The sequence below is a fragment of the Carcharhinus amblyrhynchos genome, chromosome 21, assembly GCF_965287045.1.
Source record: "Carcharhinus amblyrhynchos chromosome 21, sCarAmb.v2.hapA, whole genome shotgun sequence".
In the NCBI taxonomy this organism is placed as follows: Eukaryota; Metazoa; Chordata; class Chondrichthyes; order Carcharhiniformes; family Carcharhinidae; genus Carcharhinus; species Carcharhinus amblyrhynchos.
In genome coordinates, this window is record NC_137344.1 from 21,733,501 (window position 1) to 21,753,344 (window position 19,844).

Consider the following 19,844-nt stretch of genomic DNA (forward strand, 5'->3'; position numbering starts at 1 on the left):
TAGATCAACTTAATAGATCAACAATCACAAAAACAACAATTGAAATAATTTATTTTTGAAACAAATATACAGGCATAAGGAGGAGGAAGGAGCTTGGTTCTGTGAAAATATATTTGATGTACTGTGTATGGAAAAGATTACTAGAGTCTTTTCATTCCTGGGATCCAATTTTTATTGTCCATTCTGCTTTCCTGGCTTACTTTTACTCTGCAAGTTTCCAGTCTTCCAAGTTAAGATTTTGCATTTCACTTCAGTTTTGGGAAAAGGGTCGTGTTTCCAGTTGATATTCACGGGTGAGCAGTATCTTCACTTTTTGTTATCGCCTTGTTTTAAAATAAGAAAACAAAACAGCATGAATGCCATTGATGGAGGTGACTGTGCTGTAATTTAAACAGCCAGCTGAATTATGTTACAGGTTCTATTCTTGTGGTAATTGAAATGAAGCATTTGCGCTAGGTCAGAATTAGAATTTAAGGGTTTCAAATTAAGATAGCAGACATAAATTTAAAAACTAGTGAAAAATAATTATAAAACATATTAGAAACAGTGATAAATATTCTGAAGCAATCTATCAGGCCAGCTGAAACTGCTAGCTCTTGTCCTTGACTTTTGTGTGCTTAATAAATTCGCATTCTGTGAATTCAAAAGCTTATACATTTATTCTCCATATATTATGGTGTGTGTGGGTCATCGATAAGGAAGGAAAAGAACATTTAAAGTTACATTCAGCCATTCATATTAAGCTAAATTTCTCCTCAGTATATCAGAACATGTGCTGAAGTGTGGCAACTGGGGGATTTTCACAATTACTTCATTGCAGTGTTAAAGTAAGTCTACTCGTGACACTAAAGAAAATTTCCAAAAACACAACTAGCTCCACAAGTCACTACATTCCACAGTTAAATGATTAACTCACTTGGCTTTTAGTTGAATTGGTTGTGCCTTGATCCAATTTTAAAGAAATACATACGAATACAGCACAGTGGTTAGCACTGCTGCCTCACAGCGCCAGGGACCCAGATTCGATTCCCAGCTTGGGTCACTGTCTGTGCAGAGTCTGCAAGTTTTCCTCGTGTCTGCATGAGTTTCTTCCAGGTGCTCTGGTTTCCTCCCACAATTTAAAAGACGTGCAGGTTAGATGCATCAGCCATGCTAAATTCTCCCTCAGTGTACCCAAACAGGCACTGGAGTGTCGCGACTAGGCACCTCCACAGCAACTTCATTGCAGTGTTAATGTAAGCCTACTTTTGACACTAATTAATAAACTGTAAATTCCATTTTTGTTTCATCAGGATGCCTCTAATGCCTAACATTAGATGCATTTAACCCAATTTTATTGGCAACAATACACATTCTCCAACCTGCACTTCAACGCAACCAGTTCAAGAGAAAATATATTCTTTTAACTTACCTTGCTTAGATTGCTGTTCTAGTCAGTAAATTCATTAGTTGGACTGAAAAGTAGAAAATGAATAATTATTTACAAATTATTTGGCACCAGAAGAAAATTTTTGCTGCATTGAACATGTTTTTTGTTGTTTGTTGTTTCCTCTCTGGCATTTTTTTTTACTATTGATAAGTTAAAAGATTCCTTGGGTAACTTCCAAAGTCATATTGCCATCAACAGTAGTCAAGACGATTGGGTACTTGGGCATGTATTTTTCAGGCAAGAGTGTATGCATCCCTATGATTTTACAGTTGTCCAGTTCTACATTATGGTATGTGAAGTAAGAACCTTTAATTATGTAGCTCTTACTACATTCTTGTAACATCTCAACAGCAATTCATATCTGAGTAACTTATTTTTGCTGTGCAGCCATTTTTGTCAAGTTAGCAAGCACAGCGACCAATTTGTGCACAGCCGAGTGCCACAAACTACAAAAGAGATAAATGACCAATTAACATTGGTGCGAGCTCCTGGACGTGTCATTTCAGTGCTGAAATGAGATTTGAACTCAACCTTCTTGGTTAAGAATGCTGCCTATTGATCCAAGCTGCCAGTAAGCATGTGCTCAAATGTTTGATGAATAAAACATTTGAAGCCGTCATCTGATATTTTAACAAAGATTTCTTCAACATTTGACTACATAGTAAGATCGTACCCAACTTCATAATCACCAGCAATAGACGATTTTGGTCTAGTATCATAGCTGTTTCAACAAACCAAGCAGGGCAGATTTAATACCCCTTGTACAATACTTACTGTATATGTTTACATGCTGTCCCGTCAGGGCAGAAACCAGCCAGATAATTCACACACATTATTTTCCTGATGTGTTTATTCTTGCAGAGTGGACCTGCCACAGAAACATTAGTAAGAAGACACTTGGAATACTATTTGCAGTTCTGGTCACCCTATTATAGAAAAGATATTAAAGTAGAAAGTGCACAGAAGATTAATGAGGCTGCTACCAAGACTTGATGGTTGAGTTTAAGAAGAGGCTGGATAGACTGGGACTTTTTTCTCTTGAGCATAGGAGGATTATGGCTGATCTTAGAGGTCTATAAAATAATGAGGGGCATAGATAAAGTAGATTGTCAACATCTTTTCCCAAAAGTAGGGGGGTCTAAAACTTAGAGGGCATAGGTTTAAGATGAGAGGGGAGAGATATAAGAGGGTTTAGAGGGGCAATTTTTCCACTCAAAGGGTGGTGAGTGTCTCAAAAAAGCTATCAGAGGCAGAAATAGAGGTTGGTACAATGTTGTCTTTTAATAAACATTTGGACAATTGTGGGTATAGAAAGGTATGGGTCAAACACAGGCAATTGGGTCTAGTTTAGTGGTAAAAACTGGACGGCATGGACAAGTTGGGCTGAAGGGCCTGTTTCCATGCTGTAAACCTCTATGACTAAGTGGAGTAGATTTAGTATACTATATTTTTAATTCTCACTTTTTATAAAATTAAATACATTCACAATTTTAGAAAGTTCAATACTTTTTCACTTCTTACTTACTAATTTTTAAGCAATTCATTCTGGGATTTGGGCGTCACTGGCTTTACCAGCCTTAAATGCCCTCCGTGATGGGCAATAAAGAGTCAACCACATTTGCTGTGGATCTGGAGTCACAGGTAGGCCAGACCAGACATATTTCCTTCCCTAAAGGATATCAGTGAACCAGATGGTTTTTTTTAAAAAAGTGACAGTAGTTTCATGGTTATCAGACTTTGAATGAATTTAAATTTTACCATGTGTTAGCTTACTACTCCAGTGTCATACCAATAATATATTGAGGAAAATAACTAGTCATTCAGTGAATAGAACTAAGTGATCATGGGTTGAATGAAAATAAAAATAATGCAAAACAGTCAATATGAAATGTAGCTATTTTTTGTCAACATTCCCAGTGAACCAAGACTTTTTTTGTTTTTATTCCAATTCAATCAAATCAAGAGCAATTCAGAGTCTCAACAAGTTGAGACATTCCCAATCCAAGCTGACAAGACAGGGCTCTCGCCTCCTGTCTTGGGCTTGATCTACATGATCCAAGCTGACTGGAGGAGGCATAGCTCCTCCTCCAAGGCTTGATCTCATTTGCATCTTAGCCAGAAGGCCGAGACGCCACTTTTAAAAATTGTTTCAAATGAAGCTAAAACGTAATCTAATGACTTCAACCAAGCACAGCATGTCGATCCTACACTTGATCATCAAAACCATCTGCAAGATGAAACAAGAGAAACTGCAAACTTAAGGGAACGTAACCGTTTTGTACTGAAATCCTTCATGATAGTTCTAACCATAGGAACCGAACATGAAATCTTTCTAATACTCTTATTGTTCAATTGCTCTTCTAATGAGAATCGTCGTCACTTTGATGTTACTTGCGTGGAGGAAAACTAATGTACGTGTGTTCAGCGTTTATCTCAATTACTAGCTTGTCTGCTGTGTCACTATGGTGTTTCAGTGCAAGCAATGATGAGCATCTTTCATGTTATTAATTTTACCACCTGCTGGACAATGCTGCTTAAAAATTAAGTAGTATTTGATACTGAGAATAAAAAGGAGTCTACAGTCTTTTAGACTTTGCAAGGTCTTTGAATAGATTGGAATCTCTAGAGAAATTGGTAATGAGTACAGTATTGACCACAAGGAAAGATAAAATCAGCAATTAATTACCATGTTTGCAGAAGCCTCGGTCATACCAGGGACAGTCTTGAATTTTTATCTGCGAATCGATGTGCAAGAAAGGGCACTCTTGCTTGTTGCATTCACCTGTATCACAAAGACGCAAGTTACATGGGCTCATTATTTCAGTTTGCCAATGTTATTCCAAGCTTTGATAGTGATGGAACACATTTCTACTGCTATTCCTCACACCAAAAGTTTAATCTTAAAGTGGATCCTCTGGGAAAGAAAAATGAAGATAAATTGATTCCTAGCTTCCAATACTTGAACAAGCATACTGATATTTGTTATAAAGGATTAGATAAATGCAAATGATCCCAGCATATGCTCCTCTCCCACTGATAATTTTGGCTCAATTTGAATTGCTACAGATTTTTAAAAAATCACTGTATAAAATGAGCAAAACATAGGATAAGCAGTGTGAAACTCAAATTAAAAAAAAACAATTTTTTTTCCTTGTGCTCCATCTCCGAGGACAACAACTTCTGTTGGGATAAAGATCCATAGATTGCAAAAAAATTTCCAATGTGTACCTGTTTGTCATGTGTACACTTCAAAGAATAGCCCAGATTTTCACCATCATTCCAGTGTAGAGCTTTGATTTTTCAGTAGGTACGTGTAAGGGGCAATCTGTCCATTGATTCTATTGGAAAGGATATCTTTGGCAATGTGCTCAGTTTTCCACTAAATGATCATAACAGTTGAATCTAGATATAGAGCAGCAGGCCACCACAGCCAACTCCATTTATATTTTACCTCTAATCTATCCAAGTGGGCAGCATGGTGGTACTGCTGCCTTTTGCCAGGGACCTAGGTTCAATTCCAGTTTTGAGTCACTGTGTGGAGTTTGCATGTCCTGTGTGAGTTTCGTCTAAGTGCTCAGTTTTCCTCCCATAGTCTGAAACAGTGCTGGTTAGGTGCATCGGTCATGTTAAATTCTCCCTCAATATACCCAAACAGGTGCCAGAGTGTGGTGACTAGGTTATTTTTACACTAACTTCATTGCAGTGTTAATGTAAGCCTACTTGTGATACACTAATAAAGTTTATTTCATATAGATTATGCACAATTTTAGCTGCTTTTTCTCTTCCTTAAATGCCTGCATGTGCTGCAATGCCTTCTTAGATTGTAATTGAACTTTGACTTATTTCCTGCATTGCAATATAGAAATGTACTAAACACAATGTTTGAGATGTATAATGGGTAGAAATTCTAGCTATCAAATGGGCAAAAGTCCAGCCCTATAGTTTTATTTATAGGGGTTAACATTAGAAGCTTATAGCAATTCATTTCAATTACATTGTCTACTGACTACTTTAATTCAGCACAAGTCTTTTAATACCAATGTAATAAATACCTATGTCAAATAGTATTTAGCCTTTGAAGCAATTAAAAACTTCTCTAATACAGTTGAAGTTACTTAAGAAATTAAGTACTTCACTTAAAAATCTGAGACCAATTAATTCCTCTTGCATTGATATGGTCATTTTGGAGCTGTACTAAAACGGTAAATCAGACTCTTTACAGAAACACTGACTGATGAGCTTTCTGTTGTATGTATATCCTGGTCAGAGAAGTGTAAAAATTAATTATGTGCGCTTTCATTTATTTTCTGTATCACAATATAGAAATGTACTAATGTCAATATTTGCAATGTCTAAATGTGTAGAAAAGTCTAGCTGTCAACGTGCAAAATTCTAACCCTATGGGTTTATTTATAGGGGGTCAACATCAGAAGATCATAGAATTAATTTCAATTGTGTTCTCTACCGACCACTTTCATTCAGCATTAAGTCATTTCAGATCTTAGGAAAATCTGTTTTCAAAAATCCTACAGACTTCTCAAGTTAGTCAATCATTATCCTAATGCATAGAAATAAATCTTACCATATTTTGAATAGAAGTAGCACCGTGGCATTTTGCTTTCATCATATTCATGTAAAAACTCACACTTATCCCCTTTTTTACACAGGCCTCGGAGCCAGTGTTTGCATACAATGATTTTGTCACCATATGTGTGTCGGAATGGGCACATTTGTTCTGCAATAACCAGGAGGATAGTGTTAGGTACAACTGCAGCAAGTCTGGAACACTATAGAAGTATTGGGTGCACTGAGAGGATAGGAGACAAAAGAAGCTGGTTTAGTGTGTAATGAGGCCTATTACCAAGATGTTCTGGGGAAGGCCTTTGATTATATTGAAAGGTTGACACTTGTGGAATATAATTTTCCAAAACACTGAATAATCCTATAATTATAAGTAATAAGACCAGAATTTGACCTTTTTTGCTATTGTAAGACAGTAATCTTGATCATAGCTATTGTAATGAGGAATTAATGAGCAATTATTCATTTAGTAGATCATATCAAATGTTTCCTGAACATTTTTTTGTAGTTATTAATTGTCATCTTGCACAATTAAATTTAAAGCAATGATTTAAGGTTGATTTTGAATATTTCCACAAGAACTTCCTTAAATTCATACTTACTTTAATTCACAGAACACCACATTCTGGAAATGCTTCATGATCATTGCTAGAGATTTGAATATGCTGGTTCACACCTACAATATCCCCATGTAAAGTTCCAGATTGTTCCCATCAGAAGGTCCCCCCCACACAGCCAATCGCCAGCTCACCACAGTAATGTCAAAAGACATTCCCCTGCCCTTTCATCTCTCGTTCCATTGTTCTTGCACCTCTGAAACTTAATCTTCAAAAAACCCAAACTTATCAGGTTTATATTTTGTCTCTGCTTTTGGTCTAATTGAAAATGTAATACATACTCCTAGGTTTACCCATCGAACTTCAGGAAGATGCAAAATATTTCTCGTCACCCCAACTTCTTTTTAATATTCAAATAAATTTAGCTTATCTAAAAATGTAAAACGCTACATTCAACTTATTCACTTGTATCTCAAACCCACCATAATATCACATTACAAATGCACAAACCTAACACCTGTATCTTTTCATGTCTTAAACCTTCCAGACAGTCTGGCTCTAATACACATACACACCCTTCACAGAATGACAATATTCCCCACAAATATAAAAAAGTCAATTTTCACTATAAAAAGAATGATATGTAATTAATTGATGTGTTGCAGTGTGCAAGAGATTTTTTTTTTATTCGTGGGATGTGAGCATCATTGGCTGGACCAGTATTTATCTCCCATCCCTAATTGCCCTTAAACTGGCCATTTCAGAGGGTATTTAAGAGTCAGCCACATTGCTGTGGATCTGATGAAGGAGAGCAGGTTTCCTTCCCCAAATGACTTTAGTGAACCAGATGGATTTTTAAGACAATCAGTGGTTTCATGATAATCATTAGACTTTAATTCCAGATTTATTTTGAGAACGGAATTTAAATTTCATTATCTGCCACGGTGAGATTCAATCCCAAATACCCAGAGAATTACACTGGGTTTCTGGATTACTAGGCCAGTGCTGATGTGTTCTACATTATTATGTTAATGACAATATCACAGAGCAACTCAAACTACACTTTATGGGGGCATTTCCATTCACAATTCAAACTTAAAAGTAATGCTTTAATGGAAGAGATATTTAGAAACATAAAAGGGTCACATTCTCAATACTTGAGTGATGTTCTTCATATCAATTAGTATCTTACCTTTGAAGCATTTACCTTTAATGAAAAGCTCACAGACTGCTGAACTAGATCCTGCAAAGAAAGATCACAACGTTTACAAGATTATTGATTTCTTATCTTTTTGCTGTTAATACCAGACACCCACTAACATTAACCATTTTGTAGCATTTATCCATAGCTATTCACTACACTGCATTAGTGACAGCAACTTTCTTACAAACTCAGACACCAGCCTAAAAAAAGCCATCATAAACTAGTGCATATTAAGTGTTAAATTTGCACTCTGCCTATACAGACTTACACTGAAAATGCTCCTATTCCTCTGCTGAGATGCATCTCATTCAAATCAAGAGGATAAATAAGCACTTTTTTGCAGGATGGCAAACACAAGTGCATTTAAGAGTTTAAGATGACTAGATATCCACACAACTTGAATTTCTACTGTTTAATATGGAGTCCACAACCTTTCCTTTCATAGTTAAGGTATACTTATACCACAGATCTACAAGTAAAATGATTTCTGAAAGGAGTGCTGGGATACTCTAAATACAACCACATCTCATGTGGTAAGATTCCTGCCTGGGCAGCAAAGAGTGCTCTCCACCATAAGGAATTGGCTTGCAGAATTCTGGGGTTCCAAAAAGTTAGAATCCTTCCCATCAATAGACCAAACTTTGGTCAATAATCCAAAGTGGTGTGGGCTACTCCAGATCTGAGAGACTTAGGTCATGAGATCCTGATCCCACCATAAAAATTTGGTTTGTTTACAACCTTCCAATTGTGGATATATCACCTTGGAGTCAATCCTGCCCCAACAAGACCCAAACACTTAATCCCTGTTTCCAGAGAGGACAATATGCTCCGAGGGACAAGTACTAATGTTGCTCAATAGTTTGAAACCAAAGTCATTAAATGGCATCTTGCGGTTTGTCATACAGAAAGAAAACTGAACCGATTTGTTTCAATTATTTGAAAACAGAAATTTGAACTAAGTATGAAAAAACCAAAGTTACAACAGCTGGAATTGTTCCTGAATCTCTTCACAAATTAATTCAGAAATAGTTGCAAGCGCAAAATACGAACTGAATTGAGGGTCCAAACTTACAGTAGTTTTAGATATGGGAGCATATCTAAAACAACTTTACATTTATGGTATCATTATGAGATTGCTGTCCATTTTAAATGTCTGAAATTCAGTTTCAAAGTATTGGATGAAATCTGAACTAATGAACAGGATAATTACTACAAGATTAGATATAATTTTGCTTTAAGAACTTCAGATGTTTTGGAAAACGTTATCCCAACTCTTCTTAAATGCTGATCTCTTTCAAGATATTAAGCCATGAATCAGGAGTATGATGGAACACTCTCCAATTGCCTGGATAAGTACAGCTCTGACAACAAAAAAGGCTCGACATCATTCAGCACAAAGCAGCCCACTTGATTGGCACCTCATCAACCACCTTAAGCATCCAATTTATCCATTGCCAGTCTACAGAATATGACTGCAGAAGAGGCCCTTCAGCCTATCAAGTCTGCACCGACACAGGACATGCCTTGACCTGCCCACCTATTCCCACTTGCCAGCACTTGGCCCATAGCCTTGAATGTTACGGTGTGCCAAGTACTCATGCAGGTTTTTTTTTTAAACAAAGGCTGTGAGGCATCTCACTTCCACCACCTCCCAGGCATTCTAAACTGTCACCACCCTCTGAGTAAAAGAAGATTTTCCTCAAATCCTCCCACGCATCACTTAATGTGTTCCCTCATATCTGATCCTTCAACTGAGGGGAACAGCTGCTCCCTATCCATCCTAACTATGTCCCTCAATCAGGTCACCCCTCTGCTCCAACGAAAGCAACCCAAGCCTATCCAACCTCTCTTCACAAGTGTTCCATCCCAGGCAGCATCCTGGTAAATCTCCTCTGCAATCGCTCAATTGCATTCATGTCCTTCCTACAATGTGATGACCAGACTGCCATGGCTACAGTGTGTCATCTACCAGATTCACTGCATCAGCTTGTTAAGGATCCTTCCAAAGCACATCTACTGCCTAAAATGCAAAATGTAAATTACCCTCCAAATCTGATACAATCCTGATTTTGAGATATTGTTTCATTGTCATGGAATTCCCTCCCTAACAGCACTCACAGGAAGTAACTGTACATACAGACTACAAGCATTTTGACAACATGTTGCCATCTGATCAATAAATTTAAAAATCATGATTATCTGCAAACAATCCTTCACTACCATTATTCCTACAAAACTCATCTCCAAACTCTGACCTAGGGCTCAGCTCCTCCCTCTTGTGACTGTATCCTAGACCTCCTAACCCATAGATCACGGTCAGTAAGATTAGGCAACAATACCTCCACGATTATCCAAAACACCGGTGCCCTACAAGGCTGTGTCCTCAGCCCCTTATACATGCATGACTGTGGCCAAATTTCACTCCAATTTGATTTTAAAGTTGCTCATAGCACCACCGTAGTGGGTCAGATCTCAAACAATAATAAGTCAGAGTACAGGAAAGAGAGAGAATTTGGTGAACTAGTGCAATGACAATAATCTCTCCCTCAATGACAATAAAACAAAGGAGATAGCCACCAACTTCAGGAAGCATAGTGGAGGATATGCTCCTGTTTATATATATGGGGATGAAGAGGAAATAGTCAAGAGTTTCAAGTTTCTAGGTGTCCAGATCACCAACAACTTGTCCTAGTCCTCTGCACTAACACTATAGTTAAGAAAACCTACCAAGGTCTCTACATTCCTCAGGAGGCTGAGAAAATTTGGCATGTCCACTATAGCTCTAACCAACTTTTATAGATGCGCCACAGAAAGCATCCTTGGTTATTGTATTGTCCAAGACCACAAGAAACTTAAAAGGGCCATGAACAAAGCCATTACACAAATCAGCTTCCCATCTATTGATTCTGTTTACAATTCCCACTGCCTTGGAAAAGCAGCCAGCATAATCAAGGACCCCAGTCACCCCAGACATATTCTCTATCAGGAAAAAGATAAAAAAGTGAGGTCATATACCAACCAACTCAAGAACAGCTTCTTCCCAGCTGCCACCAGGCTTTTGAATGGACCTACCTTGTATTAAGTTGATCTTTCCCTACAGCCTAGCTTTGACTGTAACACTACATTCTGCACCCTTGCCCTTCCTCCTCTATGTATGGTATGCCTTGTCTGTATAGCACACAAGAAACAATCCTTTTCACTGAATACTAATATATACAACAATAATAAATAATAAAATTAAACACTGTAAATAGCTGCCATTCCATTTAAATTTCTACTACTGTGAAAACAATAGCAGACTTTTTCAATGTGAAGGCAATTTATAGGCATAAGCATTTGTTTTTTTTCCCAAAGTTAAGCTCCAGATTATAAAGTGCCCCTTACTATCCATGCCAGAAAATGGCAATTCCATAATTCCTCTCTGCTGCTCCAAGACAATTTCAAAATCAAATCTCATTTTTTGTAAACCAGCTATCATCTCTTGCATCTTTCAGTTGTAATTATATATTTCCTCTTCCATCAATACTATTTTCACTCAGCATAAAGAAACAAGCATGTGTCTAGACAATCTTGATTTATACACATATTAGTGGCTAGGGCCTGCTGGGAGTTAGTCAAATTTTAATTCTGTCTAAAATTACTTTTTGTAATTAGCCACAAATCATAATGTAAATATAGATTTGTTGATTAAAGAGTTGAATTTAATTACTTCCAAGTTAAGGTTTATTGTGGTCACATGACATGATTCAGTAATTGGCATAGAAGCTTAATTAGTTATTCTCTGAGAGCTGAGGTGGATCTTTTGTGTTTGTGGGCTGGGGTTTGTTGCTTTAATGAGATATCTGCAAATATTTGCAGGAGTAATGGATTGGAAAAGTAATTTGCAGTTTTACAATTGCATTGTTTGGGAATGTTAAATATTGGTGATTTGTAAACTGAAGTGCATTTAGAATTTTATCACGGTTACATCAACTCCTAACAATTCAGAACGGATGAAGTTAGGTAGGTACTCCAATCCGTGCTTAGCAACATCAAGAGGAAACATTTTTCAACAGGAAACACCAAGTACAGGAAAAAGAGTCTTGGGTCTTACCAGGTCTACTGGTTTAGATTGTAATCGGTTTGAAATTATCTTTAAATTGGGAGGTGGGCATTGTTGGCGAGACCAGCATTTGCTGCCCATCCTTATTGCCCTTGAGATGGTGCTCACTGCCTTTTCCAATGACTGTTATCCTATGTCACCCTTGGCATTAATGTTGCTGTTGCCACTTGACTAATAATTAGCTGTTACTGGAATCTTGTTGTCCAACCTTGCAAAAAATCTCTCACTCTCAATCTTTCCACATCCTGGTGGTACACAGGTCAGATTTTCCTTCTTTCCTGTAGCTAATTATTCCTGGAACAGGTTGTTAGTCTGTCGCCAGGTATTTATAGCTTGAGGGGTGCCACTCCACATCAAGCAGGTAAGTGACTGACTGGTAAATATTTTTTCTTTTCTTTTTTCTCTTGGCATTGGAGTTGTTGTGAGTTAACTGTAGGGTTAACTGAAGGAGATCCCAGAGTTGTGTCATGCTTCTCTTGTGTGATGTGAGAATTCAGGGACCTTTCCGGTGTCCCTGGCTCCTTCACAGGCAAGAAGTTGTGTCCAGTTGCGGCTCCTGTTAGACCGCTTGATGGTTCAGGAGCTGGGGGTGGATTCAGTTTGGAGTGGGGACAGAAACAAAAGGCAGGAAGGGAAAAAGTGGGAGGCTGAGAAATCAAAGACAAAAATCTAAAAGGGCCACAAGATAGAGTACAGAGATTGTGGATCATGCAGTCAGGCCATATGGGTAGAACTCAGGAACAGGAGTGGTGCAATCACACTGTTGGGGTTATACTACAGACCTCCCAACAGCCAGTGTGAAGTGGAGGAACTGACATATCAGCAGATTCTGGGAAGATGTAAAAACAACAGGGTTGTTGTGATGGGCAATTTTAACTTCCCCAACATAGACTGGGCTTCCTTTAGTGTCAGGTGCTTGGATGAGGCAGATTTATTCTGTACGTCCAAGAGTGCTTCTTGAGGTAATATATAGACATTTCAACTCAGGGAGGTGCTATCTAGACCTGGTTCTGGGAAACAGCCTGGACAAGTGATTGATGTCTCATTGGAGACCATTTGTACGGTGTACTGGCCTTCATTAATCGAGGGATTGAGTTTAGGAGTCGGGAGGTAATGCTGCAACTTTATAAGTCCCTTGTCAGGCCCCACTTGGAGTACTGTGCGCAGTTCTGGTCGCCTCACTATAGGAAGGACGTAGAAGCTATTGAAAGGGTGCAGAGGAGATTTACAAGGATGTTGCCTGGATTGGGAGGCATGCCTTATGAAGATAGGTTGAGGGAGCTGGGACTCTTCTCCCTGGAGAGGCGTAGGTTGAGAGGCGACCTGATAGAGGTTTATAAAATGTTGAGAGGAATAGATAGGGTGGATTCTCAGAGGCTATTTCCCCGGGTTGAAATGGTCGCTACGAGAGGACACAGATTTAAGGTGCAGGGAAGCAAGTACAGAGGTGATGTTAGGGGTAAGTTTTTCACTCAGAGGGTGGTGAGTGAATGGAATCGGCTGCCGTCAGTGGTGGTGGAGGTGAACTCGCTGGGGTCTTTTAAAAGACTTCTGGATGAGTGTATGGGATTTAATGGGATTGGGGGTTATAGATAGGTCTATGGATTAGTAGGTATTGATGTGATTGGCGCAACTTGTGGGCCGAAGGGCCTGTTTGTGCTGTAGTGTTCTATGTTCTATGTTCTATATTTTGGGAACAGTGCTCACAATTCTATAAGTTTAAAGATACTTGGAGAAAAGGATAGAAGTTACCTCAGAGTGAAAGTGCTAAACTGGGGAAGGCTAACTATGACAGTATTAGGCAGGAGCTAGGACATGTAGACTGGAGGTGGCTTTTTGAGGGTAAAGTCACATCTGACATGTGGAAGGCTTTTAAAAGTCAGTTGTTAACAATTCAGGACAAGTATGTCCCTGTAAAAATGAAGGATGAAGATGGCAAGATTCTAGAACTCTGGATGACAAGAGAGACTGTGAGCTTAGTGAAAAAGGGGGCATGCATAGATTTCAGGAAATTGAAAACGGATAAGGCACTTGAGGGATACAAAAATAGCAGGAAAGAGCTTAAACAGGGACTTAGAAGGGCTAAAAGGGGCCATGAAATGTCCTTGGTAGACAGGATTAAAGAGAATCCCAAGGCTTTTTATGCATATATAAGGAGAAAGCGGGTCACTCAGGAAAGGGTAGGTCCACTCAAGGACAGTGAACAGAATTTGTATGTGGGGCCAGATGAGGTGGGTGAGGTCCTTGATGAGTACTTTGCATCAGTATTCACAAAGGGAAAGGATTTCGTGAATAGTGAGTGTAGAAAGGAGGATGTTGACATTCTAGGTACATTGAGATAAAAAGAGAAGTATTGGAGGTTTTGAGAAACATGAAGGTGGATGAGTCCCCAGGGCCAGATAGGATCTATCCCAGAATACTGAGCGAGATGAGGAAAGAAATGGCTGAGGCCTTGGCCAAAATCTTTGTATCCTCTTTAGCCACAGGCGAGGTACCAGAGGACTGGAGAATAGCTAACATTGTTTCTCTCTGAAAGAAGAGCTGAAAAGACAATCCAGGAAATTATAGGCCTGTGAGCCTTACATAAGTGGTGGAAATTATTGAAGAAGATTCTTAAGGACAGGATGTACTCGCATCTGGAAGAGAAAAGGCTTTTTAGCACATGGTGGCACGGTTTTGTGAAGGGGAGGTTGTGTCTCTCAAACCTGATTGAGTTCCTTGAGGAAACCACAAGAAAAATTGACCAGACCAGGGCAGTGGATGTTGTATACATGGACTTTAATAAATCCTTCGATAAGATTCCTCATGGCAAGCTGATACAGAAGGTGAATTTGTATGGGATCTGAGGTGAGTTGGTAAGACGGATACAAAACTGGCTTGGGCATAGGAAAAAGTCTGACAACACCAGATTTTAGTCCAACCGATTTATTTGATAGTAAACTCACTAGCTTTCGAGGGGTTTCCCTCTTCTTCAGGTGAATGGAGAGTTCTGGCCTCAGACAGCGCATATACAGCACAGACAGTTTACAGATTACTGATTAGAATGCGAATCTTTACACCTAACCTGCTGTTCAAGTCCTAAAGTGGCCGACAATGTTTGTGGAAGGAGCACTGATCACAGGTTAAAGAGATGTGTATTGTCTCCAGACAGTACAGTAAGTGAGGTTTTGCAAACCCAGGCAAGTCACGGGGGTTACAGATAGTGCGACATGAACCCAAGATCCCTGTTGAGACCGTCCTCGTGTGCGGAACTTGGCTATCAACTAATAGCAAAACCTCACTTACTGTACTGTCTGGAGACAGTACACATCTCTTTAACCTGTGATCAGTGCTCCTTCCACGCACATTGCCAGCCACTTTAGGACTTGAACAGCAGGTTAGGTGTAAAGATTCGCATTCTAATCAGTAATCTGTAAACTGTCTGTGCTGTATATGCTCTGTCTGAGGCCAGAACTCTCCATTCACCTGAAGAAGAGGGAAACCCCTCGAAAGCTAGTGAGTTTACTATCAAATAAATTGGTTGGACTAAAACCTGGTGTTGTCAGACTTTTTAATGTGTTTACCCCAGTCCAATGCCGGCATATCCCCATCTTGGGCATAGAAAGCAGATGGTAGCAGTAGAAGGGTACTTTTCTAATTGGAGGCCTGTGACAAGCGGTGTTCCACAAGGATCAGTGCTGGGGCCTCTGTTGTTTGTAATATATATAAATGATTTTGGAGGAAAATGTATATGGTCTGATTAGTAAATTTGCAGATGATACAAAAATTGAGGGAGTAGCGGATAGTGAGGAGGATTGTCAGAGGATACAGCAGGATATAAATCTGCTAGAGACCTGGGCCAAAAGATGGCAGATGAATTTAACCTGAACAAATGTGAGGTGATATGATTTGGAAGGCCTACTGCAGTCAAAATACACAGTCAATGGTAGAACCCATAGAAATACTAGCATACAGAGGGATCTAGGCATGTAGATCCATAGTTCCCTGAAGGTGGTGACTCAGGTGGACAAAGTGGTGAAGAAGGCATAAGGCATGCTGGCCTTCTTTGGTCAGGGCATTGAGTATAGGATCGGAAAATCATGTTGCAGCTGTATAAGGCTTTGGTTAGGCCGCATTTGGAATATTGCTACAATTCTGGTCGCCACACTACCAGAAGGATGTTGATGCATTGGAAAGGGTGCAGAAGAGATTTACCAGGATGTTTGGAGGATAAGGATTATGAAGAAAGATTGAACAAACTTGGATTTTTTTCATTGGAGCATCGGAGGATGAGGGGGAAATTGATAGAGGTTTACGAGATCATGACAGGCTTGGATAGAGTGGATAGTCAATATCTTTTCCCCAGGGTTGGAGGGTGAATTACTCAGGGGCATAGGTTGAGAGTGAGGGGGGAAACATTTAAAAGAGAGGTAAGGGGCAAGTTTTTCTTATAGAGGGTGGTGAATGCCTGGAACGCGCTGTTGGAGGAGGTGGTGGAAGCAGATTCTATAATAACATTCAAGAGGCATCTGGATAGACACATGAATAGGCAGGGAATAGAGGGATATAGACTACATAGAGACAAGAAAATATTAGGTTAGAGAAACATCTGTGTTGGCACAGAGTTGTGGGCCGAAGGACCTGTTCCTGTGCTGTACTGTTCTTTGTTCATAGCCACACTCACGCACACAAAACAAACTAAGGGCCAATTTAGCATGACAAATCCACCTAACCTGCACATCTTTGGACTGTGGGAGGAACTGGAGCAGCCAGCAAAAACCCACGTGTACGCTGGGAGAATGTGCAAACTCCAAACTTGCATGTAAAGCCTGCAAATACGTGAATTATGCATAAACTATAAACATGGTTTAAATAAGAAGTATATGTGATTACCTTACTTAATATGAATGAATATATGTTTGTGGTAGAGTACATATGAGATTTGTTGCACACTGGTGGTAAAATATGATATGGAGGTGCCAGCATTGGATTGGGGTGGGCACAGTAAGAAGTCTCACAATGCTAGGTTAAAATCCAACAGGTTTATTTCGAATTGTGACCTTTCGGAGTGCCGCTCCTATATCAGTTGAGTGGAAAGGTAGGTAGCAATGCTCCGAAAACTCGTGATTCCAAATAAACCTGTTGGACTTTAACCTGGTGTTGTGAGACTTCTTACAGTAATGAAATAACGTACGGTTGGTTACAATATGACATCTTCCCAGCACAGTACAATCAACCCAATACCTATCACTTTGTGCAATGAAGTTGCCGAAGATCCTTACTGACAAACATGAGAGAAATCTGAATCCTTTCCACTCGTAACAGATATATCCATTAACACTGCAGCCCATTTTCCTGCAGTCAATACATATTTCATACATGTGACATTTGCCTTGCTTAAATTTTAAAATCCTGGTTTGTGACTCTCTTGAACCTAATATCAAATTCAATCATATGGTGATGGTCACTATTGCTGAGATAATTCCCCACTGTCAGGCTGCAAATGAATTCTGGTTCATCACTCATCACAAAGTCTAATATGTTCCTCGAAGACGTATGATTTGATGAGATTGTTATTAATACATTCCAGAAATTTATTGCCTCAATAACATCAACTGTTCTGTTTCTCCCAGCCTGTATGAAAATTTGAAATCCATTTTAGCCATTGCTCAATGGGAACTCCTTTACCTGAGTGAGAATGTTGTGCATTCGCTCCAGAGATCCAAGCACAAAGGGTTAAGCTGACAATCCAGTGCGGTATTAAGTGAGAGTTGATCTGAAGGAGGTCTAATAAATAAACTAAACTAAATATGTAGCACACAACAGATGTTGTTTAAATTTAGCAAAGCCTACATCTTTCTGCATTGTTTTTCTGCATTTTTTTTATTCATATACACACACTCTCTCATGCGCAATACACACACAGACACACACACACACACACACACACACACCAAACTAAGGGGCAATTTAGCATGGCGAATCCACCTAACCTGCACATCTTTAGACTGTGGAAGGAAACTGGAGCAACCAGCAAAACCCCATGTGTACATGGGGAGAATGTGCAAACTCCAAACTTGCATGTAAAGCCTGCAAATATGTGAATTATGCACGGAGGTGCCAGATTTCAAATGTATGGCTTGCACTCCTCTTAAAATGATTGAAATTTAAAATTGGGAAAGTTGTAATCCACCTCACAAAAATTATTAGATTTTAACGAGCAACTATCTTCCAGGTCAGTTGCTTTGCTGCTGACTGTAAAATCTGGGGCAATTTTATAATGTTACTTTTGCTGTGATACCACTGCGGCAAAATCCTGTTACATGACATTAAACACCCAAGTTACTGCAATGAACCAGAAAGATTTTGAAGCTCTGTCACTCTCTGCTTTGAATTTGCAGTGTGACTGTTAGTGCTAATGGGAACTGCCACAATTAACAGCTGTCCCCTAGGATGCGTGCAGCGAGGACTCAAATGTTTTGGTTGCTTGTTCCTATCATTTCATCGAGAAGGCCATCGCAGAGATCATTCCAACTTCCTGGTTGTCTGTGAGGCTGACAACAAGGTGTCACAACAGGATATGCATTCTTGCTAGTTTAATTACTCAATGCAAACCACACAGTAAAACCTTTGTTCAACCGTGGAGTTTGAAATTATGGTGACTTTTACACATTCTTGTTATGTTTTCAGTTATGGGACCTGCAGGGCTAACTGAGATAAATGATTGTTTTCTGTGCAAGCCCGAGGCACAGATGAACTGTTTCAGATCATTTCCGCCTCTTTAGTTGCCACTAGGTGACAGTAATACACGCTACATATATTTTCAAATCATCAAATGTGGAACATAAGGCATTTTATGGTCAATTTAAGGGAAGGGAGGAACAGAAAGGAAATCATTAATACTTGTGCCTGTCGATAACATTGACTTCTTTGTTCCACCTTCACTGTTAAATGTTTGATTGCATGAAAGCCTTAGTGAGTGAAGTCAAATCATTTATAGAAAACCCCCTTCTTCCCAGGTTCTACCGTCTCCTGACACATACAATAACATGACAAATAGATTGAGCTGGAGCCCAGGAAAATCACTGATTTCTTTGAAACTGTACTCAGCGCTAGCTGGAGGCTTTGTGATGCAATGGGTAGGGTCCCTACCTCTGGGGTGGGAAGCTCCAGGTTCAAATCCCACTCTGGAGTTTGATAGCTCCACAATGAGGTCAAACAGGTTTATTAACAGCCTGTAAATTGTTTCAATGGCGGGCGGTAAGAATGGGAGAGTTTCCTGCTCAGCCACACTGCGCAAGGCAACAGCAAATCATGACAGTACTTCACCAAGCATCATCGTGGAGCATTCCGATGGATGTCCATGGCTGCTAACACCCTCTTAAGGCATGTAGCAGGAGGACTCAGACTTGGAATCACATGGCTTGTACTGACCTTCTAACACACTCTCTTTGATAAGTTCAGTAGATCTGCAAAAAAAAAGCACCTTTCTGATTTGGGTACACGTTTAGTTCATATATTGTTGAAAAAATACATTTTGTAAAAGCTTTTCATTTTGCACACAACAGGACAATTGCAAGAATATCAATGTCAGAGGAAACAAAAAATTTATACTATATGATAGAATCCCCCAAACGTTTTGTGGTGCAGCACCCCAAGTGACCTCCCAAGAGCATTGGGCATCCCGAAGGATTCTCATAATGTTGATGTCCTTTCATTTGCTGCGAAATGGGTGGAAACACAGAATCAAATATAAACATGACTTTTGTTGCTATATTAGGAAGAGGCACACAGTCACAAATACATTTTCTAGTGACATGGCTCCTTAATATTAACCCTTGGAAGTAGTACCCACTTTAGGAGTGATAACCTGATAATAGTTAATAAGTTCTCTTACTAAACATACTCAAGTCTTTGACAAGGCACTGCATGGTAGGTGGTTGTATAAGGTTAAATCTCATGAGAGCCAGGGTAAGGTAGCTAAATAGATAC

General features: G+C 39.3%; 1 protein-coding gene across 1 annotated transcript; it reads right to left on the reverse strand.

Moving 5' to 3' along the window:
• Window positions 1–1,419: 1,419 nt before the first annotated feature.
• Window positions 1,420–11,258, reverse strand: LOC145356471 (cleavage and polyadenylation specificity factor subunit 4-like). The gene is made up of 6 exons (XM_080209208.1): window positions 11,156–11,258; window positions 7,760–7,810; window positions 6,012–6,164; window positions 4,116–4,211; window positions 2,204–2,297; window positions 1,420–1,454 (listed from the first exon to the last, which is right to left on the reverse strand). Exons 1-6 carry the CDS (start codon window positions 11,256–11,258, stop codon window positions 1,430–1,432), a joined length of 522 nt encoding a protein of 173 aa, XP_080065334.1. The 3' UTR covers window positions 1,420–1,429.
• Between the last annotated feature and the right edge of the window lie 8,586 nt (window positions 11,259–19,844).